At 34.8% G+C, this 25527-nt stretch overlaps 1 protein-coding gene across 1 annotated transcript in view; it reads right to left on the bottom strand.

Annotated features, from left to right (window-relative positions):
• The window catches only part of LOC308221917 (formin-like), a gene marked incomplete at both ends in the record, with an annotated part of 130919 nt that overhangs the window by 37168 nt on the left and 68224 nt on the right, over window positions 1–25527 (bottom strand). Inside the window, 6 exons of the mRNA XM_080619327.1 lie at window positions 11135–11255; window positions 13331–13390; window positions 16885–17031; window positions 18513–18642; window positions 23684–23772; window positions 24866–24927. Coding sequence (XP_080475453.1) covers window positions 11135–11255; window positions 13331–13390; window positions 16885–17031; window positions 18513–18642; window positions 23684–23772; window positions 24866–24927 — 609 coding nt within the window. The remainder of the gene's footprint in view (window positions 1–11134; window positions 11256–13330; window positions 13391–16884; window positions 17032–18512; window positions 18643–23683; window positions 23773–24865; window positions 24928–25527) is intronic.

Below are 25527 nucleotides of genomic sequence, written 5' to 3'. Positions count from 1 at the left end.
TTGGTTCATTTTCTTGGTATGTATTGCATGTTAGTGAAATTAAATGTAACACGCTACTTTGAAAATTATTTCTAAATAAGCTATTGCAAAATAAAAAAAAAAAAAAGAAAATACAAGCATGCAATGGTATTTAAAGCTCTTACAAATTGTTGGATGTACATCATGCTTTACCCACTGCAAATCTTGGCACAGAAATGGAAACCATTAGCAAAACATTAAGAAAAAGCTGGAAACTGCTGATTATCAGTTTGCCACTGTCTTCAGATTTAATGCAGTACTTGGCTCAAAAAGTTCTTTAAAATCCCCAATATAAGTGAAAATATTTACAAAATAGAAAGTCTCTCACTTAATGCCTATTGGGCAATAGTCTTTTAAAACTCCACAGACACTTGTAAATCTGTCAAAAGAATCACTGCCCATAAACAAACTTTCACGTAAAGAGCATTTCACTGTCAATCAGATGGGATTTGGAATTTTTTAAGCACCATTTTAAAAGTAAATGCAAACCCAGAAAAAGGTTAATGTTGATAACAGTAAATTACTAGCTATTTACTCACCAGAAGCCACCAGTAGCATTTACAGGAATCATCCTGACAGTGAAACCAAGTATCAACACCATGAATTCCTATAAACCTGTCACTGACACTATGCCTCATGAGTTATGCCATTGTGAAAGCTGCTAGACCACCACTCTCCTCTTGTCTGTTCAGAGTCTGGCAGGTTACACTGCCAAGCTTGCTATTTTATTTTCTTGTTATAATGCAGGCCTATCTCTGACAGGAGGGTTACTATTTGATAATTCTTTTTTAGAACCCTTACCTCTTCTGTTTCAAAGGAGATTTGAAACCATGCTGCAAACAAATTCAGTGTAGCACTAGATAATCCCAAGTTTCTGTATCAGAGGATCCATGATTTTTTATAGTGCAGAAGCCTGTTACACTACTTGGGCCTATTTACCCAAATAAGAATCTAATAAACTTCAGATAAAATGTATAAATCTAAATTATTCAGCAAATGCTATATAACTTCCTCATGTTTTAGTTTGTTTGGATTTGCTTTATTAAAGCAAATCTAATTTTTTAAATATTAAAATTTTCTAACTTGCAAACAACTTTCCAAGTTATACCAAAAGTTATTGGAGATGCATGTTTACTTGTTGGAAGCTGTTGCACGATTTGGCTACATTCTCTTGTTATTCCATGCAATATAGATATATATTTACTGCAGGTACACACGTAGTAATGTTAGCTTTATTATAATCCATTATATCTGTGGCATCTATAGCTCTTGTGCTTATTTATAACTTTGTGTTTCAGATAGAATTTTAAATAAATGTGGATAAGAAGGGAAGAGATTTATTGTGATTCCTTTTGACAGCTTCTAACCACTGCAAGTGGTTACAGTGCTACTGACCCAGGAAAGTTTCAGAGACAGTATTTTACTCGTATTTTTGGACACACACTGATAATCAATACATATCTCAATGATGGCAATACACAAAGTTTCGAGCACTAACACTGTTGTCAGAGCTGGACTGACTGATACAGAAGCCTTTGAACCTCGTAAGAGAGGGAAATGCCATGAAGTGGGGTGTGGAGTTTTCTGAGAAAAAAAGTATCTGAGAAGAATGGAGAAAACTTGTGGTGCTACTCTATTCTTAAGCTTTGCTTTTACTGTCTGAAATGAAGGTCAACAATACAATGCAAAAAAGTGTTAGCACACATAAAACTAAGTACAGCTTTCTAACCTACTAATTGCTTGCATAGTTATTTTGTGAAGTTACTTTCAGCTAATTTAGAAGAAATGTGCCTCTATGTACATTAATAATTCAGTTTTCTTAAAAAGCCATTTCAGAGGCTAATAAGCAAAACTTTAAATAGTATTTCAAACTTTGTCTGTTTGAAACACATTTTCCTTGTGCCACACAGAAACAAATATCTGTTAAGCTGCTCAAGCTCTCACATATAAATGAGACAGAACACTTCAATGATAAGCCCTAAGCTGTGGAAAGTGAAATAATTGTAGTAGTGGCATACAAAACACCCTGTAAAGGTCACCTGTTCTAACGAATTTCTAGGAAGCTTTAGGAAGCTTTTGGAAGCTGAGTCAGACATCTTAGGAATTCTCACAAGTTTGATCAGATATTCTGGCTTTGCCTTTCGGGTTTAAGATTTGTGAGGGGGTTTGTTTGTTTCTTTTAAGTTTAACAACATTTTGAACTTTTACAGTATGTGATGGCATGCAGTGCAACTCTCAAACCTATATTAGTTTCGAACTAACCTAGAAGAAAAGGGGTGGGTTTTTTTTGCTCCTTATTTTGACAAAGGATATCAACATTTTATATAAGTAATTTAAAAAAAATTTCTCTTAAGATTGTTTCCTAAAGATACATTTAAGGAAATCAACAAAGATTACTAGTAAAACTAAATATTTTTCACACCATAGCAACATACCTGAGACATATCTGGTTAACGTATTCTCTCTGAAGCGGTAGTTTACATTCAGCATGCCCTTTAGCAGAGAAGCATACTGCAAGGGACTGAACAACACGTATCAATGAATATAATTACTAAACCCTCATAATTTTCCAGTCGCCTTTGTAAGATTCCTTCAGTGATTCCAGCACACATTATTAGTAGAAAGTTTTGATTTAGTATCAAGATCCAAACATACAGACCCTCACACATCATTTAGATCTGTCAGGAGCGTAGAAATGTGTGTTAGCAGAACCCGCTGAGAAATCTGACCATTTCCCTTCCGTCTGAACAGTACAAAAACCAAATATTTTGAAATTGAAGAATCTTGTCTGGCTAATTCAGAGGACGACAAACATTTTAAGAAGCATTAACAATATTTTTTATCAGATAAACTAAGATTTTCATAGTGCTAGAAAAAAAGCAACCTTTCAAACACACAAACACCTTATCACTTAGTGTACTGAAAAAGTGATCTGGTAGAAGAGAATTTGTGGACAATGGTTGAGACAGTTTATGAGCTGGAATTGTAGAGGCCAGAGAAGTGATCTCCTGTTTACCTCTGTACTGCTGGATCTCTGATTTTCTGTGCAAGACAGATCATAAAGTTTCACCTAATTAATTCTTCTACCAAGTTTATGGCTTTGGTCCTGCTAAAGCATCCTGCTTAGATTTAAAATCATGTAAATTCATAAACTACCTACAATATTAGCAGGACACTTCTCAAAGTGCTAGTTAGCCTCACAACTACCAATTTGTATCCCACAGTCTGCATTAATGTACTTTCAATCTTTGATCATTGGCAGTAAATACATAAATGGCCACCTCAATTCCAACAGAAATCTGCCTTTCCTTTTACTGCATACTCTCTCAAACAGGAAAAGCTGACGAGGCTCATAAATATGAAGTCACTGTTCCTCCCAACACTGGTACTGCACACTCTTCAAATTACATCATTCATTATCCAGCACACATATTGAAAGGGACAATATTCCTCCTGTTCACAGATGTACACGACCTGCTCCCAAATGTGTACTAACTAGTTATGTAACTAAAGCTTAACACACACACACACACACACACACACACACACACACACTTATTTATTTTTCTAAAAGGGCACACACAAAAGTACACAGAAAATCATCACTGTGGTATTTCCAACATTCATCTTAGAGTCTTAACATTTGCAGAATGATTTTTAACATGAAACTTGCAAGAATTCTTCAGACAAAGAAAAAATATAAAAGAAAAAAATTAACAGCATGCCATTGTTTAACCAACAGAAAGCTTTCTCTCTTGCTTTTGCACACACATGTGGACATCTGCTTCCAGGGAATGAACTCTTCTAAAACATCACTGCTTTACTCCTCTATTTCTGAATCTTATTAAAACCATTCCATACTATTCTCTATCATCACAAACTAGAAAATATAATGGAATTTTAAGAAATGATCCACTTACTTAGGAAAACTGGCACTTCATGTATTCGCTCATGAACATTACTGATGGAACACTGTTGAAATGTTATTTTGATTGTAAAATATAATCCAATGCACATACACAAGCATGCTTTTTAACGCCTCTATCTTTGCTGAATTAAAACAAACTGCAATATATCTCATCTAGTGGTAAGAAAACTCTGAGGAGGAGAGTGCAATTTTGTCAACCCTTGAAAACAAAATAACTTCTGTACAAAGCTGTCCTTTGCTCTTTTACTTACACCATTTTTCAATGCCTCAAAATATGTAATGTAAACGTTGGACAGTGCAAAAATACAGTGACACCAGGTAAAAAGAACCCACTCCATTTATCCTAATGTCTAAAGAAATTACACATGCACCTATTTGGCTTCTCATGTCTCACCAGGTTCAAATTACTATTTGCCTGCACTTACAAAATTTTAAGGTTAATGTTGAAATTTAAAAGTAAATTAATATTAAGAAAATTAAAGTGACAAGTTCCTGGAACGTATCATATAACTTCTGTGCTCCTGCTGGGAAATTTTTTCCAGGAACATTTATGTGATTTAGATGTCTAAAAGCCACCGTGAAATTGACTTAAAATGTTTCATTTAAATTAGAATAAAGCTTCAATTATTTTAAAAAATTCTAGAAAAGAGCTTCTAATACTTTTTAGAATACTTGTCGTGGCTTAAGCCCAGCTAGTAACTCAGAACCACACAGGCCGCTCGCTAACTTCCTCTCCTACTTCCTCCCCCTGCTTCCGGAGCCATGGGGAGGAGAATCAAAAGAATGTAACTCCCACGGGTTGAGATAAGAACAGTCCAGTAACTCAGGTATAACACAAACCACTACTGCTGCCATCAATAATAATAATGATAAGGGAAAAAACAAGGGGAGAGAATACAATTGCTCACCACCCGCTGACCGATACCTGGCCCTCTTCTGGGTGACTCCCCCCAGTTTGTATACTGCGCATAACATGCTGTGGTATGGAATACCCCTTTGGCTAATTTGGGTCAGGTGTTCTGTCTCTGCTACCTCCTGGCTTCCCGTGCCCCTCCTCACTGGCAGAGCATGAGACTGAAAAGTCCTTGATCAGAGTAAACATTACTGAGCAACAACTAAAAACATCGGTGTTATCAGCGTTGTTCTCAGAATAAAGTCAAAAACACAGCACCGCACCATCTACCAAGAAGGAGAAAAATAACTGCTACAGCTGAACCCAGGACAATACTATCCTCCTGTAATGAATAAACTGTCACTTTCCACTGAAAATGTCTATTGATAAAACCAACTATTTAGGAATTTAAAACTCAAAATTATATAATATTTAGAATTTTCATGATCCAGTAACATTACTGTCTATAAAGCAAATCAGACAATAGACAAAACCTCTGAACATCATAATAATTGCCTATTGATAATTACTGTATCATGATTATACTAAAACTCTAGTCCATAAAACATTTTATCTAAGGCCATATTATGCATGAACCAAATATATAATTCCACCTGAATAAGTAATAACACATTCACTTAATTTCTCCATCTCTGCTTACATAGAAATCCAACAAAAGCTGTAAATTTCTCAATTTATTAGCAGAAAATGTCAATCTTTAGAGCAAACATGGTTTATAGTTAATTAGTGGACATTGTTGCAAAAATTGTTAACTCAGTTTGAGGACTCTGATGGGAACACACATATTTAACAATTTTAAATTACCTTCTTGTAAATAATAGTGATTAAACTTTCATGCTTTTGTATATTTTCCAATTGGTAAATATATTCCCTTATGATTCTTTAGAAAAACAAATGCTCAGTATTTTAAATATGGAAAATCAGAGTATTTCAGTCTTAAATGAGCATGAACTGATTATTTTTAATTTTTGTTGCCTTTTCCTTGTCTCTAAAGGAATCCCAGCCATGTCAGCCAGTAAGTCAGCTTCATCGGGGGAGCAACTTAAATCCCTTTATGCAAATGCATGTAGCAGGGGGAATAAACAATAGGAGTTAGAGATGTGTGCACGCCTGCAGGGCTATGATCTTATAGGCACCACAGAGACATGGTGGGATTGGCTCCTATGACTGGTGTGCTGCAATGGAAGGAAGGGGAACTAGCAGATGGAGTGGTTAAACTGCTATCCAGACCTGAGAAGTTGTGGCAGCGCAGTGACGTTAACACTGACTGGAAACGGGGAAACATAACCCCCAGTATCCAGTAGCCTATCACAAAGCCCTTTTTATAGGGGCATGTAGTGATAGGACAAGGTGGAATGGTTTTAAACTGAAAGAGGGTAGATTTAGATTAGACCTTTACTGTGAGGGTGGTGAGACACTGTTAACAGGTTGACCAGAGAAGCTGCGGCTGCCCCATCCCTAGAAGTGTTCAAGGCCAGGTTGGATGGAGCTTGGAACAACTTGGTCCAGTAGAAGATGTCCCTGCTCACGGCGGGGCGGGTTGGAACTAGATAATCTTTCCAATCCAAACCATTTTGTGATTCTACTGTTCTATTTACAGTGTCTGTGGCTGCAAGAATCAAGAATTATCGACCCTTTTCAATTTCCATCCATTTCTCATTTGTAAATTCTCTTCCATTCTTGTCTTATTTACATAATACATATCCACTTCAGAATATAATGTGATAAAGAGCTCCCTGAAGAGGCACTAAATGAGAGCAATGTAGATGCAGCAGTTTAGTCTGCTCTAGTCAGCTAAGCAGAGCAGTTAGCCATACTAAGAAACAGTATTAATTAGCAATGATGTTGGTATCTGCTTCTATGAAATCTATGTTTCTATGATAAAGATTATGTATATATGAATGTATATACACACATATTCATATCTGTAAACTAATATATGTGGTCATGCCATTCAAGAATGAAAATAAAATTAAGCACTTGAGGAGGCAGAAGAAGCCAAGTATGTTCAGTCTGGTGACGAGAAAGCTGAGGACCTACTTTTTCATTTCAACTATGTTATGAATAGCTATATAGAAGATGGAGCCTTCTCAGAAATTACATCTGAAGAAAAGGGAGCAATAGTCACAAGCTGCAGCACAGGAAATTCTCACACGGGATAAGGAAAAATATTCAGTGATTCAGCATTGGAACAGGTACTTAGAGAGGTTTCAGAATTTCCATCCTCAGATTCAAAACTGAGCTGGCTGACGCCCTGCACAACCAGATCTAAATATGAAGTTAGTCCTGCTCAAAGGCTTTGGACCACAGGACTTCCAGAGGTACCTTCCAAACAATCAATCTGCATTTCTCTATACTTTTAAGATGCTTGTAATGCTTCCATATAAAAAATGTGAAAACAGCCAATTTAACATCGTCATTTCTCATTTTTTCATGCATAGTTTTACTTGCTTCCCTTTTAATCTTTTTGTAAGGATTACACAGTTTTACAAGATGGAGTTGACACAAGCTTAAGTTTTAATGAAGTTACACTACTTAAATATGGAAAAGCTGAGGGTAACATAGGCAAGATACAGATCTGTCAACTGGTTAAGAGGCCCCCAGTCTGAAACCATGTCTCCTGGAGTACTGATATCAAATTGATTATTATAGGTTGCAGATCTATGAATTTTAGAATAAATGATTTCCTTTCAGTCATGTTTGTGTGTGTGTAAACTTCTACATATTCATACACACTCAGTTAAGTTAGTAAACATTTTAAACGTATATACAGTACTGAAAAAAGTATCAGTATGAAAATGGCAACTAATATCTCTACTGGTGGCCATGAAAGAAGGTAAAAGCAAAAGGTATGTGGATATTCAGTGGGATCAAAATGTTACAATCTCATAGGAAATTTAATTAATTATGAGAAGTAAAAGTATGACTTTTCAAAGCATTCAGAGTGGACCTATGTTAGTTTCCATTTTTAAACATTCCATAAGTATCTTTGCTCTTTCAGTTATTATATTATTAGGGTCAGGAATACAAAAAGTTATAATGAACATTACAGTACATCACAGAATCAGAGTCAAAGGAACCTAATATTGCTTTCTTTTAACTAATGAAACAGCATTTTAAAATTTTATGAACTGTATTGCAAAGAAGAGCAATGATTATGATAGATGGACTCAATCTACACTGTAATTTTGAATAATTAAGACTGTTCAACTTTGGACAGAGATGAATAAAAGGTTCATGATAAAACTTATACAAGTCTATCATACTGAGACTTTTTTTCTAAAAATCTTCTTACAATCACACATTTCAAGCATTCTGTTCTTATTCCAAAAGAGCACCAGTCAAGTGGCATTAGCCAGACTAGAAGGGAAGTCATGTTTGGTCATAGGGAAAGGAAAAAGTGGAAAACGTTGCCCTAGACAATGAATAGGATATTGTACAGTTTTAAAATACTGATAAAAAGCAAAACCTTTTTTTTTTTTTTTCCATAAAGATTAACTAGAAAGCTAAAACCTGTTAAATCAATAAATGTATCTGCTTATTCTACTACATAATATTTGAAAACCTTGGACAGACACTGACGATACAGACATGGAGTGAAAACCTGAGCTTACAGAAAACATTTCTTTTTCCTCTGACCTTAAAGTGGAACCAGATTTCACTCTAAAACTTTCATCTCACTATTTAATATTGCATTCTTTTGCACTTCTTTCCCCTTAAAAGTCTATATTAAATGCATATTTTTGTTTATAATTATTTTTAACTTAAAAATGTTCATTATTACAAAGTTTGTTCTGGAATATATGTTAAAAATCTCTTGGATTAAGGTTTTCCAAATATTTGATTGAATTTTTAAGCTAAACTTTAATCCCTTTAGACTGAAGTTAGTCTGTCCCTTTAAACTCTAATATGAAAGACTTCAAAATAGCAAACTGTATGGAACTCAATCTGTTTATCTGAAAAGGATGAAAGGGTTTGTGCTCCATCTAGATTTGAACTTTTGGTTCCACACTGTCTAGGTATTTCAAACCAGAGGTTTACACCATTAAGACATGCCACTCATGATAACTCAATCTTTCCTATGTTAATACCCATGATAGAAAGATAAATGAATGCCTTGATAAGCTAGAAAAAAATATTTTTAAATACTAAATGACAACTATTACGAAAAGTGTCTATCAAAATTGCCACTTCAGGCACAAGAAGTGATATTTACCTTTTTAAAAAAATTATTCAGGCAAAAAAAGTGACCTCACTAACAGGAACTTTATTTTGTTCCCTAATGGCACACAAGAAAAACCCTTTTTCATTTATAACCTTTGTCTCATCCCACTTAAGCAACAAGGCAACCTGCTTAAGACAACCTTACTCAACCAAACTGTGAAATAAATTCAATGTACCCTATAACACAGGCAGCCACAGTTAATATTGTTCAAATTATTTACATCTGAAGGGCCGCGCCTGTCTGGATAGCTGGGCCTGACGCTTCTCTGGACTTGGTTTCTGCTACTCACATCTGTTTCAGCTTTAGACTTTCACTGGTATTCTGCCAGCAGCCACAACTTTTTAATGGCTACAATAAACTACAGAGACTCATCAAACCTTTGTTGTACGTGTTAAAATTATAACCTCTTCAATTAAAATTTTGATTTAAAAATAAACTGCAGCATCATCTGAAGAAAAAATTTGAACGGCAATGTTTGAAAGAGATACAACATTTTTATATGAGTGATTGTTTCTTTGTTTAAATACAAGAGAAACTAATCACAGGAATGCACGTTAGAATTCTGCTGCATATTTCTGAGTGATAAAATACCAACCTCTGAAAATATTTCCACAACATTTTTTGTTTCAAATCTTTGCTGTCATTAACTTTATACGTTAATTAGTTTGGTTGGGTTTCAAATACATCTTTACAAAGAAGAATTATGAAAACAACATTAACACAACTTTTCTAGATTTTCTATAAATATCTAAGAAAATTTGGTTCAGGAATTAGAAATCAGTGATTACAAGAAAGCTGCAGTTTTTATTTTATGAGTTAAAGTATTTAGGTTTTCCTACTTGCTGTCTGTGTCTTTGCAGTGTAGAACAAATATGATGTGAATGTCACAGCCTCAGTGTAGATCTTGCAAGACTAAGATGCATGACAGCAAAACTACATTCTGAAAAAGTGCAAGATCAAACACAGATCATGTTTCTGCACAAACTAGCCTAAAAGAGGGCAGGCCAAGAGGTTTACAGGGCCAAGCGATGAGAGGAGATAGAGCACTTACTTATGCCCGGGTCGAACAAACAACAACTGATACTTTCCTACCACTGTTAACCTCTGAAATTATCATAAAGATGGCAGTGACCTAATCCAGCAATTTCTAACTGTAAGGATAAATTATTTTATAATGGTTTTCACTGCCTTATATTGAAAAGAATTAAAAATAATCTTGTTAAACTCTGATTCTAGAAGTACTCTTCATTTTGATGCGGAGAGGTAAACATAAACGAAGAAGTTTTTATAGGCTTTCATGCAGATTCTCTCACTAAACTCCGTTTTCCACATACAACTGCTTCAGTATAAGTAGCAGCTTTTCCTTAAAAATAAAGATAGGCACAAATATTCAGTCATCATTTGCTGGATTTTAGAAAGTCACATGAAGCACAAACTAAAAATGAAACTGCTTGGAATAGTTAGAGAGCAACCCTTCCTACTTTATTTCTACTCAGTACTTTGATTGATAGATGAGTTGGGTTTCTGAGCCCCTCTTTATAATAAACATTTTAAAATGTTTATTTTATGTCTCAGGGTGAAAATATTTTGAACTGGAGCTTTCTATTTCCCTTTGCTGTGCCTTGGCAAGCTGTGTTTTATTTCTACATTAATAGTATTCAACTTTTTTTTGTAGCTGTTATATTGTTGTTATACAAGTACTGAAGAAAGTATTTATATTATGGAACTAACAGATATCTACTGTTAAACATGCAGTTCTGGAGAAGCCAGAGGAAAATTCACATATAACTAAAGAAAATTACAGAAAGATTTCTTTAGGGGCCTTTTGATTGCAAAAGGGAAAATTACTATTCAGTATCTCTACTTACATTTTTATTAAGTTGTGAGTTTGGGGTTTTTATCTGATTTATGTGAGTAATTTGTGCCACAGTGTAAAAACTCTAAATGAATCAACACTATAAACCTAATTAGCAATAAGAAAACCTCATAAAGGTCACATTTTAAATGGCACTTTGTTGTTAGAAGAAAAAATGTGAAAGTTCCCAGCTACCTTCTAGATCTCTCTTCAGTTTCCTTAAGTCTTTTATTAGGTCTTCAAATTTAACTTGGGAGGCCTGGAAAAAATCCTGTGGTTCTGGTAAGGGAAAAATACTCTTGTCTGTTCCTGCTTCCTAAACAAACAAACAAACAAAAATGCCACTATGAAAATTGAATGCATTTGCAGTGAAATAAATTACCTTTTTTTAAACATCATGTATGAAAACCCATCATGAAACTGCAAAATAAAATATTTAAAATAATTAATGCTAAAACAACATAACATTCAAGATGAAATCCTGACCATTCTGAGTGTTGAAAATTCCTTTTTGATGTTGTAAAGCAAACTTTACTCAATTTAAATCATGAAACAACATTGAGCTCACAATTCACAACAATGAATTTCTGTTCATTGTATGTCAATAGAGGTTTAGATAAAGGATTAGAAGTTTCTTAAAAACAGATAACATGAATGCCTATTTTAATGCAACAAGTGATCTTATGCCAAAAGTTTGTGGCTTCATTCTCTCACGATTCATTAAATATACACACACTTTATAAGCATAAATGGAAAACAATATTTATATATTGCCTGGAGTATTCTATACATTTAAAAATATACAGTTGAAGGTTTATGCAGTTAAATAAATTCCATGGTTTAATGTCTGTATGGAATTCATAAGTATATACCTTATTTTTAGCACAGTAAGAAAAACAAATCAGAAGTAAAATAGAACAAAATAAAAAAACTTACAAGGTTCAAAACAGTATCTCCAGTGGAAATTAAATATATAGATGATATTAATATAACATTGCTGTGTATAAACATATACTAGTGAATTTAAATACTACCTGTGCATGGATTTCATGTAATAAATGTAATAGACAAATTCTCATAGGTTGAAAAACTAATTGTTTTGTGAACATGGAAAAAATAATTTTATTATTATAAAGATATAGATGTTTTTGGGGAAAAAAAAGTAGAACTGATGACATTTACACAGTGTCCATTTCCTCCCAAGGAAGATAAATAGCTTTGTTTTAAAAAAACTCCCTGAAGTAAAACTACATTGTAGTAGAAAGTTTGCAAAAATATTAAATATTTAAATCAATGAATGAGGGACATTAGCTTCAGCATACATATGTCAATACCCTAAAAACTAACAGCATTAAATGTTAGACAAAATTGCTTTTGTTATGAGGCTTTTTACGAGGCAGTTACTTCAGTTAAAGTAATGACACTTTATTTCCCTGCTCCAAAGGAAAAAAGAAAAAAAAGAAAGAAAAAGAAAAAAGGAGAAAGAAAACAAGTACAGATCTACACATCTGCTAGCTTGCTAGTTTTTTATCTCCTCTACAGCTCAGCCACAGGAGTTCTTCCATAGGCTTCTGACATACAGACCCTACAGCATTAAAAATCATAGAATCACAGAATGGTTTGGGCTGGAATGGGACCTTAAAGATCATCTAGTCCATCCCCCTGCTATGGGCAGTCGACACAAAAAAAAAAAAAAAAGGAAAAGAATAACAACAAAAAAGGAAAAAAATTATTTGTATTCGACTAGACATAGACCCGTTAAAAATTACACTAGTCTTAGATTCAAAGATTAGATAAAGGTTCAAAAGTAAGCAATTACATATTTAAATTAATAGTGACAATAGTTCAAATATTCCACTTAAAAACTTTGGCTGCTGCTGAAATCTATTAAAAAGCCTCATAAATATAACTCACTCAAAGCAGCAGCCACACCTTTCTTACATTTTCAATCCCTAACTTCATCCCCATCAGCTGACTCATTTATCTTAGAATACCAACCTGTCCAAGTGTTCTGTCATGAGAAGAGAAATCATGCTTCTGTCTCCATTATTATCACATCAGAACAAGATTTACAACTTTACAGTAACCAGGATGTAAGAAGACAGGACTGGAGCGATTGCCTGCCCAGTCTGCCACAGCCACAGTCAACTGCCTGCAATGGCAGCCAGTTCAACCATTACTGTAAAATTTTCCAAAGCCTTATCATAAAACCTGTAGCAAATTTCAGATCTACTGAGGTCCACATCTGTTATATGAAAGCAAAAGAAACGGATTTTATTTTTCTGCCAGTGCTGCTATGTTCAGATTTTTAAAAAGCTAAAGTAAACCGTTTTACAATATCTTAAAGAAACCTAATTTTGGAGAGACTGATACAGTAAATGAATCTCTTACCTTATCACAATGGCGTAGATAATATATGACGACATAATCCACAAGATTAATACCATTATCCTAGGGAAAAAAAAATGTATTATTAAAAATGTGTGTTAACACTGCTCAAATGCATGAAAATGTCTCAATTTGGAAATAAATATATTACTATTATTATTTTATATTGCCATGAGAAATAGGACTTACAATATCCTCAGCCCTAGCGTTACTGACCAAAAAAATCAATCTTTCATAACATGGGATTGATTGTACCAGCACAGGACCTAGAGCTTCTTTTGATTCTAAGAAAACACCCACTGGGAGAAGGTGTCCCCATGTATTTTTTTAATAATACAAGGCATTACTGAATAATAATAATAACTTGATTAAAAATATTAATTAATAATATTATTATTTAATATAATATTAACTAAATATTACAGCCACCTCAGATATATTCAGGTGAACTGAATTTCTTGATTTCTCTGGTCTCAATTCATCTACAAAGAGGATCTGAAGGAGGCATAAATATTTTTCATATTTTACTCCGAATATAAAAAAATATAAATATGAATTTTAATACTTTGTGGAATCATAATTTCCATGGTCCTGCATATAAATCAACTGTACACAACATCATTTTATTTTGTTATGTCAATGGGTCATCATAGGCCAGATGAACTAAAGGAAAAGTGTAAAACTGCGACTTATGTGTTACAGGGTACTGTTTAGCAATGTAAAAGAATCATAATATAGGGAATTATATCTGGAATGTCCTTGAAGTTTTTTTGGATGTATTTTCATATTGTATATTAGAAGATACCAGGACAAACATTTGTATGTGAACGATGTATGACTTCCTGTACAGAGCTGCATCGCCTATGTTAGAGTCTGCAGTACATTATATTTTATTAGTGTCATACAACAGCAAAATTCTTAACTACGCAAATCATCACTATCATACAGACAAAGCCACTCGGCTTGTATAACAGTTTTGGAAGACATTGATGCAGGTCATGCAACAAAAAGGAACTGAGGTGAATCATGAAGTGGTAAATGCTCCATCCCTGGCAGTGTTCAAGGCCACACTGGACAGAACCTTGGGTGACATGGTCTAGGGTGAGGCGTCCCTGCCTATAGCAGTGGGGGTGGAACTAGATGTTCTTAAGGTCCTTTCCAACCCTAACTATTCTATGATTCTATGAAAATTAATTGCCCTTTAGAGTGAAATACATCTGTTGCTAAATTATCAAACCTATTGCTTTGGTTTAAAGTATATTTGCATAAGATGAAACAGAGATTTTGAAGTGGTGAACTACACGTTTTAAGAAAACTATCTATATCAACTAACTTTCTAAGCTCATGTTACAACAAATGACTTTTATAGTAAGTAAGAGACATTTAACGTTGACACTTTACCTTGGCTCCTGGAATTCAGCTTACCTAGATGCAATACTCTTGCTGGCAGTTCCCAAAAAAGGGAATAACGGAACACAGGAAGGATACTTTAGTGTTCAACTATACAAGACCCTGCATTCTTCTTCCTTGCAATATGGTCTACCAATTAACTCTGAGGTTTCATGCCTGCCTGTAGCAGTTGACCCCTTTGAGTTTTTATGCATTTTGGAGACTAGTCTAAATGAAAAATATATTTATTTTAGCTACCAGGGAATTGTAAATACTGTATTTTTATAGCTTGTTTTGCTAAGCAACAAGTCTTATGCAATTATATTGTACATCTGTCACTTCTTTTCATAATTAATAATTTTGGAACAAGCTGGCTAAATTCAGCCAAATTGGAAAGTCACAGAGATAATTAAATTGTTACAAGTTTATGGTTAGATACAAGAGCAAGACTAAAATTAGCACTTCTACTGAGAAGAACCAGGCCAAGCTCAGCAGTTATACACTTTTCTTTATGGCAGCTGGCCAACCAATGAATACCTGAGTACAAGGAAACTTGGCCTGGTTCTAGTTTAGCTGCAGCTTGTACCAAGTCTTGTCCATGGAGTAGGACTGGAAGAAAAGTGGTCTGAATTAGAATTAGAAACATAGAATCCTAAAATCATTTAGCATGGAAAAGACCCTTAAGATTATCAAGTCATAACTGTAAAACTAACACTGCCAAATGCACCACTAAACCATGTCCCTAAGTGCCACCTCTTCTAAATATCTCCAGGGATGGTTACTCAACCACTTCCATGGGCAGCCTGTTCCAATGCTTGACAATCCTTTTGATGAAGAATTTTTTTCCTAATATCCAATTTAAACCTCTTGTGCTATCACTTGCTACTTGGGAAAAAGAGTTTGACAGCCCCCTCACTTCAGCTGATGTTCAGGTAGTTATAGAGTGAATGCTAAGGCCTCCCCTGAGCCTCCCTTTCTCCAAGATAAACAACCCCAGTTCCCCCAGCTGCTCCTTGTAAAACTTGTTGTCTAGACCCTTCACCAGCTTCATTGCCTTTTGAACATGCTCCAACACCTCATGTCTTTAGGAGACAAAGGACTCATAGAACTTTCATTAATACAGTTGCTAACTGAACAATTCATTGAATGTGTTTTTACACATTATTAATGTTTGCATTCACAAATAAAATAAAAAGCTCCCTAGACATACTAGTTTCCGGACATTGCCTGTCACACAAACACATTCTTCCATACATGAAACATAACTGGGAACAAAAGCTTAAAATCTACATTTCTTGTAATTCAAGAGAGCCCTTCATTGCTGCTTCATGTATCCATGTAGTGTCTACCTATGCTCTGGCAAAGAATGACTTTAACCAGTGTTTCCATTGCCTACATTATTTAACACCTCCTCCTCTGCCCTACTGAAATAAGGAACAAAGCAATCTCATCTCAAAAGGTTTCCAGAGTTTGTTGGAGACTAACTTTGATCCTAGCATGACTAATCAAAAATGTGCTAGTTCTCAATTTTTGACAAAATAATTTACTGCCATCTATGAGTATTTTTCTTGTGCATGCCATTCAGAATTCATGTCTTACATCCATTTAACCACTAATTAAAAAAAAAAACAACTGAAAATATCTCGCTGGGTATGACATGCCTCTTTGAAGAGGATTAGAATCCTGTATATTATAAATTTATATGCCTTAAGTATAATTCCATAGTGTATATGTTACACTGAACCTTCACTGATACTTTGCTTTTAAACCTGATTTTTAAAATATTTTTACTCACCTAGAGCTACCTTAAGAGCAAGAAAAAAGAATGGGCACATTTACTGGAGAAGACTTCAGCAGTCTGTGCTCTCTCTCACTTCTCTATATCCTACTCTAATTACATCCCTACTAGTAAGAGAGACACACAGAGAAGCCCTCACATAAGACAATTATCCTAGTACTACTGAATAGGAGAAGTTGGAGATTATGGAAATAAGTACATGTGCAAAAGAAAGTGAAAAACTGGGAGAAAAATATCCAGAAAATGGTACAAAGTGCCTTGTCCCTTCAGGCAAGAATGATAGAAAATAAGAAAATACTAACTTTTGACAGATGAAGGAACAAAAATATCACTTGAGAAAAAATATCTTTAATTAAAAATTAGTACTTACTCTGCTTTTGACATCCTTTAGTTTGGGGAGTATTTCCAATCCAAATCCATCTGCTTGACCTCGGGTCCTATTCCCTCCATTCATATAATTTCCAAAAGCCAGAATCAAACCTAAAATTTCCTTTACACTTGTCATGTTCAGCAAAGCCTGGAAAAAGGATACTAGGTTGGTAACTTCTATTGGCATAAAAATTCTAATCGCTAATACAACAAAAAGCTTTTTTTTTCTTATTTTATTTTTGCTAGAAGTTTTGTTTCTTGTGTGTTTTTATTCCACTAGGGAAAGGAAGCTAAAACTGGAACAAGAGTCAAACATTTAAGAGGAACATTTATTAGACTGTACCTGCCTAAGACACTATCTTTAATTTAAACCATATGAAGTAAATTATATGGTATCATACACTATGCAGATGACAAAACCACATTCATTGAAGATTACTAAGCATTCTTAGTAGCCTTTAAAAAACTTACTGATGAGGTGGTTTATCACTATTCTATGATTCTATGAGTTTGCATGATGTACAGTCAAATGGAGATGTGCTATTTTTGCTGCCACTAGGTTAGACTCAGACTGTCATAGTCAGTCTGTTTCCTACTGGTCCTGGTGCTCTGGAAATTCACATGTCTGAATCCACACTGAATGCAGACACAGCAGGGGTAAGGACTAAATTATTGCACCTCAAAATGGAAAAGAAACACAGTGGAGAACTAATAAATTATTTTACTTTACATATAAAGACATCTATCTTGTCAACTGAGAACCTGAGGCCACTGGCCTAATTCTTAAATATGCAGCCTTACAGTACACCTTATACTACACACCGGATAAATCAGCTGTAGTGTGAGCTCCTCACAAGTAAACTGAGAGCAATTCCACTTCCCCTACCTCATACAAACCTGAAAGTTTAGTTATGTCTCCTTTGGAAAGAAAACACTAACTAACTATTTTCATTAGAATATGGAAAGGAATCCAAAGAGGCAGAACATGGGCACTTTGTGAAGGCAAACAGCAAAAGCTACCTCCGAATTTGGAGGGGGAAAAAAAAAAAAAAGTCATGATGCTATACTTTAGGTCACTATTCAAGTCCTCTTTGAACTCCTAACTCATTCTACTTTTCATGGTTTATTGATTAGAATTTAAAAATCTTGTCTTTAATCATTCATAGTATAGAAATCTTAGGTAAAGCTTTGTCAGTTACTAAAAAAATCCACTATATCAGGGCTAACAGAAATGTACACATACCAGGGGAATGTAATAAGCTTATGAACGTGACACACATCTATGGTGGATGGCATCAACAGTGATGTGCAAAATAAAGTAAGCTTACAAGACCCTGTGCTAAGCTAGCCTTATATATTTTATTTCTATTTTATTATCTATTACTCCACTTAATGTGCAAAGTAATAAAAATCTTCCACTGAAATAAAAATCAGTTTTCCTATGTAGACCATAGGGTATCACACACAACTGATCTTCCTTCTTCCCTCTTCTGTTTGTTCTTATAAGCAGCTAAGAAATTTAATATATTTTTATTTTCCTAAATAGCCAATAATCAGGCTTAAGTTTCATCACTTATGTTAAAAAAAGAAGTATATTTCTGTTTTTATTTAGCTTTCATTAGGACTTACCTTGGAAACACGAGTTATGATATCAACTTTCCGGTGCACTGATGTAATCCCTTCAGAAAAAACTGACTGGAAGATAATACACTGAGCCCGTTCTGTGAAGTTGGGGATCTGAGATAACTCATACAAAAATCTGTAGGAAAAACAAAAAGTAAAAATTATTTCTTTTCTGTGGGGTACAATAACGGATCAAAGCTGAAGTATAATGAAAAATACATGCAAGTTTTCCTACTTCAAATCAAATGTGACAGAATTTATGATTCTTACATTCTTTATGCTCGATGTGTTAAGAAAACCTATGCCTATCAAGAAAAAGGCAAGATATTAATCATTATCACACGAATACATTAACCCACTATCACAGCTGAATAATAAGTAGAAGAAACATAAACCTAGATCACAGGTTAAAAAGAGAAGAAAAAAAAAGGGGGGGAAAGAAAAGGAAAGAACTAGAGAAACACTATCTATTTAATATTTTCACTCATGTGTTTTTGTTTCTCCTACAAATTTGTCCAGCACTAGGGAACTCAATATACTCCTACAATGTTATTTCATAATATAAAATGCCTGCCAAGAAATTTCTTCTGATGCTCGGCCTCAATTTTCTTTTACTAATTTGCACCATGCTTCCAATTATATAGCAGCACGTTTTATGGTAATGCACCTAGCCGTATATTTAGCTCTAAAATACTTGCAGATTATATATATTTTCAGTCACTGTTCAGCATAGTTACCAACTCTTTATTTGTTCTTTATCTGTCCTCATATATGTACTTTCCTTGTGAGTCTACTCCAGCCTTCTTCCTTTAACTCTTTGGTAAATATAAACAAATAGAAGCATATTCAACAACTGTAGTTCGGATACGACAAAATGAAAGCATCCCAAAGGCATGAGTAATTCTGTACTTTTCTTCAGTTTAAAATGTCAGAGCTTAGCTAAATAATAAAAGAAGTTTTAGCATTTCTTATAATAAAAGAGTTTGCATGATTTGCTTTGTGGGTTTTGAGTCAAGGATTTCAGAGATACACGTGCTTTCTTGAAATCCAGAAACAAGCTGTCTTTTGTTCCAGTATCACTTAAGAACATTCTTCTAATCTCACATCTACAGATATCCCTAGATACCCCTTTACGCAATGCCATAAAGATCTTTTTATGTCACGGGAAATTATGGAAACCATTATTAGCTTGCATTTTTAATGAATTTATTTTAATTATTTAAACCAATACAACTGCTTTCACCAAATTATTTCTTTTTCATAATAGATAATATCACTAGCTTCAAATCTGCTTTATAAATTTCTCATGCATGCAATGCTTTGTTGAATACATAATGGCTGTCTAAATTAACAGCAAAATCCACTTGTGGCTGGTGTGAAATATGACATTTTAATTGGAATATATATATTTTTCCCTTCTTTTTCTTTCTTCCCTGATGTAAAAATCTATTGTGAGAGAAGGATTGGGGAGGCCCAGCTTGGCTCTTACACTTTAGCAGTGGGGAAAAAAAGAAATGCCAAGCTGGTATTAATAAAAATGCTTCCTATTGGGAATGAATGGTATTGCCAGGAAAAAAAAAAAAAAAAAGAAAAAAAAAAAGAAAAATAGGATACTTTGCACTTTGTGTGAGAGAAACAAAAGAAAGAAAAATTCAAACTGTTTCACTGAAGTTCTAATATATATACATTTTAAAAGTTTAAATTAAAAAAGCCAAATGGCACACATTTTCTCTTCCTTTGAAAAGGCAACTATTTTGTACATGCTGGTCATTGGAATACAACATAATTGTGCCAAGAGTTAAAAGAGCATCAGCATAGAAAGAAAATATCTCCATATTTTGGAATTCAAAGTATTCAGTGTAAATATCTAGATAGGCATCCCTTCCCTCCAGTGTATCAACTGAACCGCGCAGCTTGGTGTCATCGGCAAACTTGCTGAGGGCGCACTCAATCCCACTGTCCATGTCACCGACAAAGATGTTGAACAAGACCGGTCCCAACACAGATCCCTGAGGGACACCACTCATTACTCGTCTCCAACTGGACATTGAACCATTGAGCACAACTCTTTGCATGCGGCCATCCAGCCAGTTCTTTATCCACCGAGTGGTTCACCCATCAAATTGATGTCTTTCCAATTTAGAGACAAGGATGTCATGCGGGACAGTGTCAAAGGCTTTGCACAAGTCTAGGTAGATGACATCAACTGCTCTGCCCCTGTCCATCAGTTTCGTAGCCCCATCATAGAAGGCCACCAAATTGGTCAGGCAGGATTTCCCCTTAGTGAAGCCATACTGGCTGTCACCAACCACCTCCTTGTTTTTCATGTGCCTTAGCATGCCTTCCAGGAGAATCTGCTCCAAGAGTTTGCCAGGCACAGAGGTGAGACTGACTGGTCTGTAATTCCCTGGGTCATCCATTTTCCCCTTCTTGAAAATGGGGGTTATCTTTCCCTTTTTCCAGTCATTGGGAGCTTCACCCGACTGCCATGATTTTTCAAATATGATGGCCAGTGGCTTAGCAACTTCATCCGCCAGCTCCTTCAGGACCTGCAGATGGATTTCATCAGGTCCCTTGGACTTGTGCACGTTCAGGTTCTTAAGATGGTCTCGAACCAGATCCTCTCCTACAGTGGGCCTAGGGTCTTCATTCTCACAGTGCCTGTGTCTGCCTTCCAAGACTAAAAATTGGTGGTTTATCAAAAATAACACACCAGTTCAGGTGGAGAGAAACCACCAATTTTACTTCAGCCATTTTTTGCAATTTTAATCAGAGAAAAGTATTATTTTGACTTAAAGTAAGGATGACTGTGACAGAGCTTTTTGATAGGTTTCTTATTGCTACACTTTTTATGGCCTAAAGTAAACACAATTTGCTGTTCATCATTGTGAGGTCCATTTTACTCCTGTCCTGCAGAAACTGTAATAATAAAAAAAAAAAGCCTTTACTTGAGAACTCTTTTATCGTACCAGAATCCTGTAGTAAAGGACTTAAGGGTACTTTCAAGCCAGGCATATTACCATGTTGTTAGTGTAACAGAATATTCTTCCTGAAGATAGACAAGGAAGGCTTATTCTCTGGAGGTAAACTACTTATCAGTTCACATTTATCCAGATTTGAAGAATATAAAATTTGTAAATTTTTTGGGGGAGAACAAGGTATATCTAATCCTGCAAGTTTCTAAGTAAGCCAGTAAAATTTAAACTGAGGTCAAAGGAAAGCAGTCTTCAAAGAAAGCAAATGGCAGTACTTGGACAGCAATTATCAATAGCTCACTAATTCCTGAATTCAAACATATACATATAATACATGCAAACCAGGAAAGCTCAATACCATATTTTGCTGCTACTTCCTTCATTCGTATTTCTTTCACAGCAGAGAGGAATTCGAAGAGTTTATATTACGACTAAAAGGGTCTTCTTGGAAACTAGCTAAAGCATCTGAATCCTGCTAGCAAACCCCCAAATTGTGGTCAATTGTGCATATAAATATTTATCATGACAATGAATATTAGCATTTTAACAACTGTTATCATAAAGCATAATTTAGGGGGGTATTGTCATGTTGCTGTCATAATTACAGTTTGTGCCAACAATATCAAATTTAACATGCCAGTGAAACAAATCAAAATCACATGTGCAGGAGAGCATCAGTGATACCAATAAATCTTTCTACTTGTCTTGTAATCCAAGCATTTAAAAATGGCAAATGTTTCCTTTAGACTTCAGTGAATTCACTTCAATGAATTCATTACATGACTGCCTATTGCTAGTATTTCCAGTATTTTTTTGTCTTTGACAGTAGTATTTGACTCTGAATGATCAGGCATAACTGCTTTATTTACAATACTTTACTTTTAATTATGGAACAATGATAGCGTAAATCCAACTTTGTGTTTAAGATTAACATTTACTCACTGAAATTTACAAAACCAGACAATCTTTTGTAAATCTGTAGTTCTACAAGGTTTGTATTCTCCAGAACAAAAAAATGCATTAATATTTGTTTCATTTAGACATACAAACAGACTGCCAAAGATTCAAGCTACGGAAAACACTAACTAGTCACACAATGTATTCTTATGCCCCAAGACAATGCAATGAAAGCCATGGATATGGGATGCAAGAACAAGTTAGTATGCACACTTTACAGCTATTTGTCATCTAAATCTTACTTAAGAATGATAGCCACTCAATCAACTATGACAGGCCCTCTTCAAAATTAACCTATTCCCTAGTGGACAGTCACAAATGAGTATTCAGCTAATTTGTATTAGGAGAAAGAGAAAAAAGAATGTGCTTTTCACCACTAACATTTTAATAGGGAAAAAAAGGTATGAAAAGTCAATACTTCTGACATGGACCAGTCACATACTATCTCTGCTATTTCAGTTCTTCCTCGCCCTATCCCTTCTTATGGCAAAGACAGCATAAAAGGCAATAGACAAGAGCAAGAAGCAAGATGACAGAGAGGCCTCAGGGCAGGAAACTGCACTGTGATTAGAAGAAAATTATGGAAGTACAAAGGGAAACGTAGCAAAGTAGCAGAAGACAAACACCACCAGTAGGCCAAAATCTGAAATCAAATTAATACAGTAAAGTAAAATTCAGGATTACAATTCTGCTCATGGGTTCTTGTGATTTTCACATTATTCTAAGGTTTATTACAACAGAAGTGGTAATAATTAAGAAGTTTTTCATCCTAACAGTTGTCAGTGCCCAGAACAGTTGCAGGAGATGAACTGTGGAATCAGCCTTGTAGGTCTTCAATTAGCATGACCAAAGTGTACATTGTGTCTTCGTCACAGAACTCAACAAAACCCTCTGTGTGTAGAGCTATTTCAAATAATCAACAAAAATCAATCTGGCCCTGCTTTATGACATGTTAATTTAGCCGTAAAAGGTGCAAGGGAAGGATAAGCCTTTTATAAATGTGAGAATGGGAACAGAATTTTTTTGACTAAAGGCTACATATTTTATTAGTTTTGGTGGTCCAAGTTGTAGTAAAATTTGTCGTGACTGAAAAAAGTTGTGATAAAGGCAAAGTTTACATCATGCCTTGAAATACACAGGAAAGTTGAAAATTAGCTACCCAAAATTGTCTATCAAGATCCCTTTTAACATATCATCAAGAACTATATTATATAACAATCAAATATTACAGAAAGATAATCTTACTGTTCTGGTTTATCCAGAAGCTTCAGTTCCTCCTCCTTTGAAGTCTGATAATATTGTTTGATTTTCTCCAGTTCATCCTTTTGTGCTCTCTAGGTGAATTAATATAAATTTATTAATAACTAATTTATAACAAATGAATACAATACTATTTACCTGTTTATCTGCAAGTAACAACTATATTTTTATTGGAAAACATTTAGACTATGCAAAAGAGTGAGGAATAGAGATCTATGATAAATTCATTCATTGTCTTGTAGTGTCATTTACTACCAATGGACAGAAAGCAGATCATCCTTGTAGAACACAGCACTGCAAGTATTGCCATGGGATGCTTCACACAGTTTATGTCGGAGAGGTAGCTCTGGTACAGTCAAGTGTAAATATATTCTTCCATGCAACTTCATAGTCATATAGTTCATGAATGCTATATACTTAGTCTACAAAGTAACTTCGGTAAGGACAGCAATGCACTAACCCAAGTTAATTGCTTTAGCCACTTATATTGCTAGCACAAAATAGGCCTTAAGTAAAGACAGTGTTTTTCAGGCAGATCAGAAGAGAAAATTGCTAGATATTATGCCTTTTGTTACATTTTAACCTGATTCCCAAAACAGCCTACTGTTTTAAATTTATGACATTTAAAAAAGTATGCCAGCAAGAGAAATAAGCATGTCAATGAGTATTTTCTTACGTTACCTATTTTATTACTGTTAAATTCCCTAAAGACTTTTTCTATATAATCATAGAATCATAGAATAGTTAGGTTGAAAATGACCTTAAGATCATCTAATTCCAACTCCCCTGCCATGGGCAGGGACACCTCACACTAAACCATGTCACCCAAGGCCTCATCCAACCTGGCCTTGAACACCGCCAGGGATGGAGCATTCACAACTGCCCTGGGCAACACATTCCAGTGCCTCACCACCCTTACAGTAAAGAACTTCCTCTTTATACCCAATCTAAACTTCCCCTGTTTAAGTTTTAACCTGTTACCCCTTGTCCTATCACTGCTGTCCCTAATGAGGAGTCCCTCCCCAGCATCCTTAAAAGATCCCCTTCAGATACTGGAAGGAATAATGTCTGTATTTTAAAATGACTAAACACAAAAATAAAACTTTACTTAATTTTGTGTCTGAAATACTGTGGTGATTAACCACAGCTTTACCCAAACTTACTTACATTTTCATATAGTGCTTCCAGTGTTTCCAGATCTACTACGGAGTCATCAACACACAGTATAGCTGTATAGAATACAATGACAAATTAGATGCTTGAACATCTTAAACTTAAGAGTTCAGTTTGGTTTCCTGAGAAAGGTATTAAAGAGATCTGACCTAGACATATTTGTATTCAGTTAATATTTTATTATTTTCAGCATTTTACTTTCGTTTTGATTTCAAGTCATAGCACTCATGCAAGAACTTATTATAAGCTCTTAGGAGTCTTCGGAGAATGGAGTTCTACTTCTCCTCTCCAGTATACTCAGCAATCAAAGATCTGACCTGTCAGGCATTCAGCTGATTGCATAGGTGACCAGGCAGAACATGAGAACAATTGATACTGGACAGATTTCATGGTAGCTTATAAGGATGGATAGGAATGAATTGAGAGTTGGAGTATTTAGGTCTCCCTATGTGCATGGGATATCTGCTTGACTTGGCACTAGCAATGTTGGAAAGTAGACAGACAAACTTGCAAGATTTGCAAGTTGCAAATTTGCAGAAATAGAAGACTGTACTATAGATTTTTAAGGTATCTTCATAGATCAGGTCACATTTGATTTAGCTTTATCCTCTCAAAAACTACCCACATGACAATTTCCAGATAAATGCTTTTACACA

This window comes from Psittacula echo (genome assembly GCF_963264785.1).
Source record: "Psittacula echo genome assembly, chromosome: 5".
NCBI classification, from domain to species: Eukaryota; Metazoa; Chordata; class Aves; order Psittaciformes; family Psittacidae; genus Psittacula; species Psittacula echo.
The sequence above is the reverse complement of the archived record's forward strand: the minus strand, read 5'-3'. Positions and strand labels throughout refer to the sequence as shown.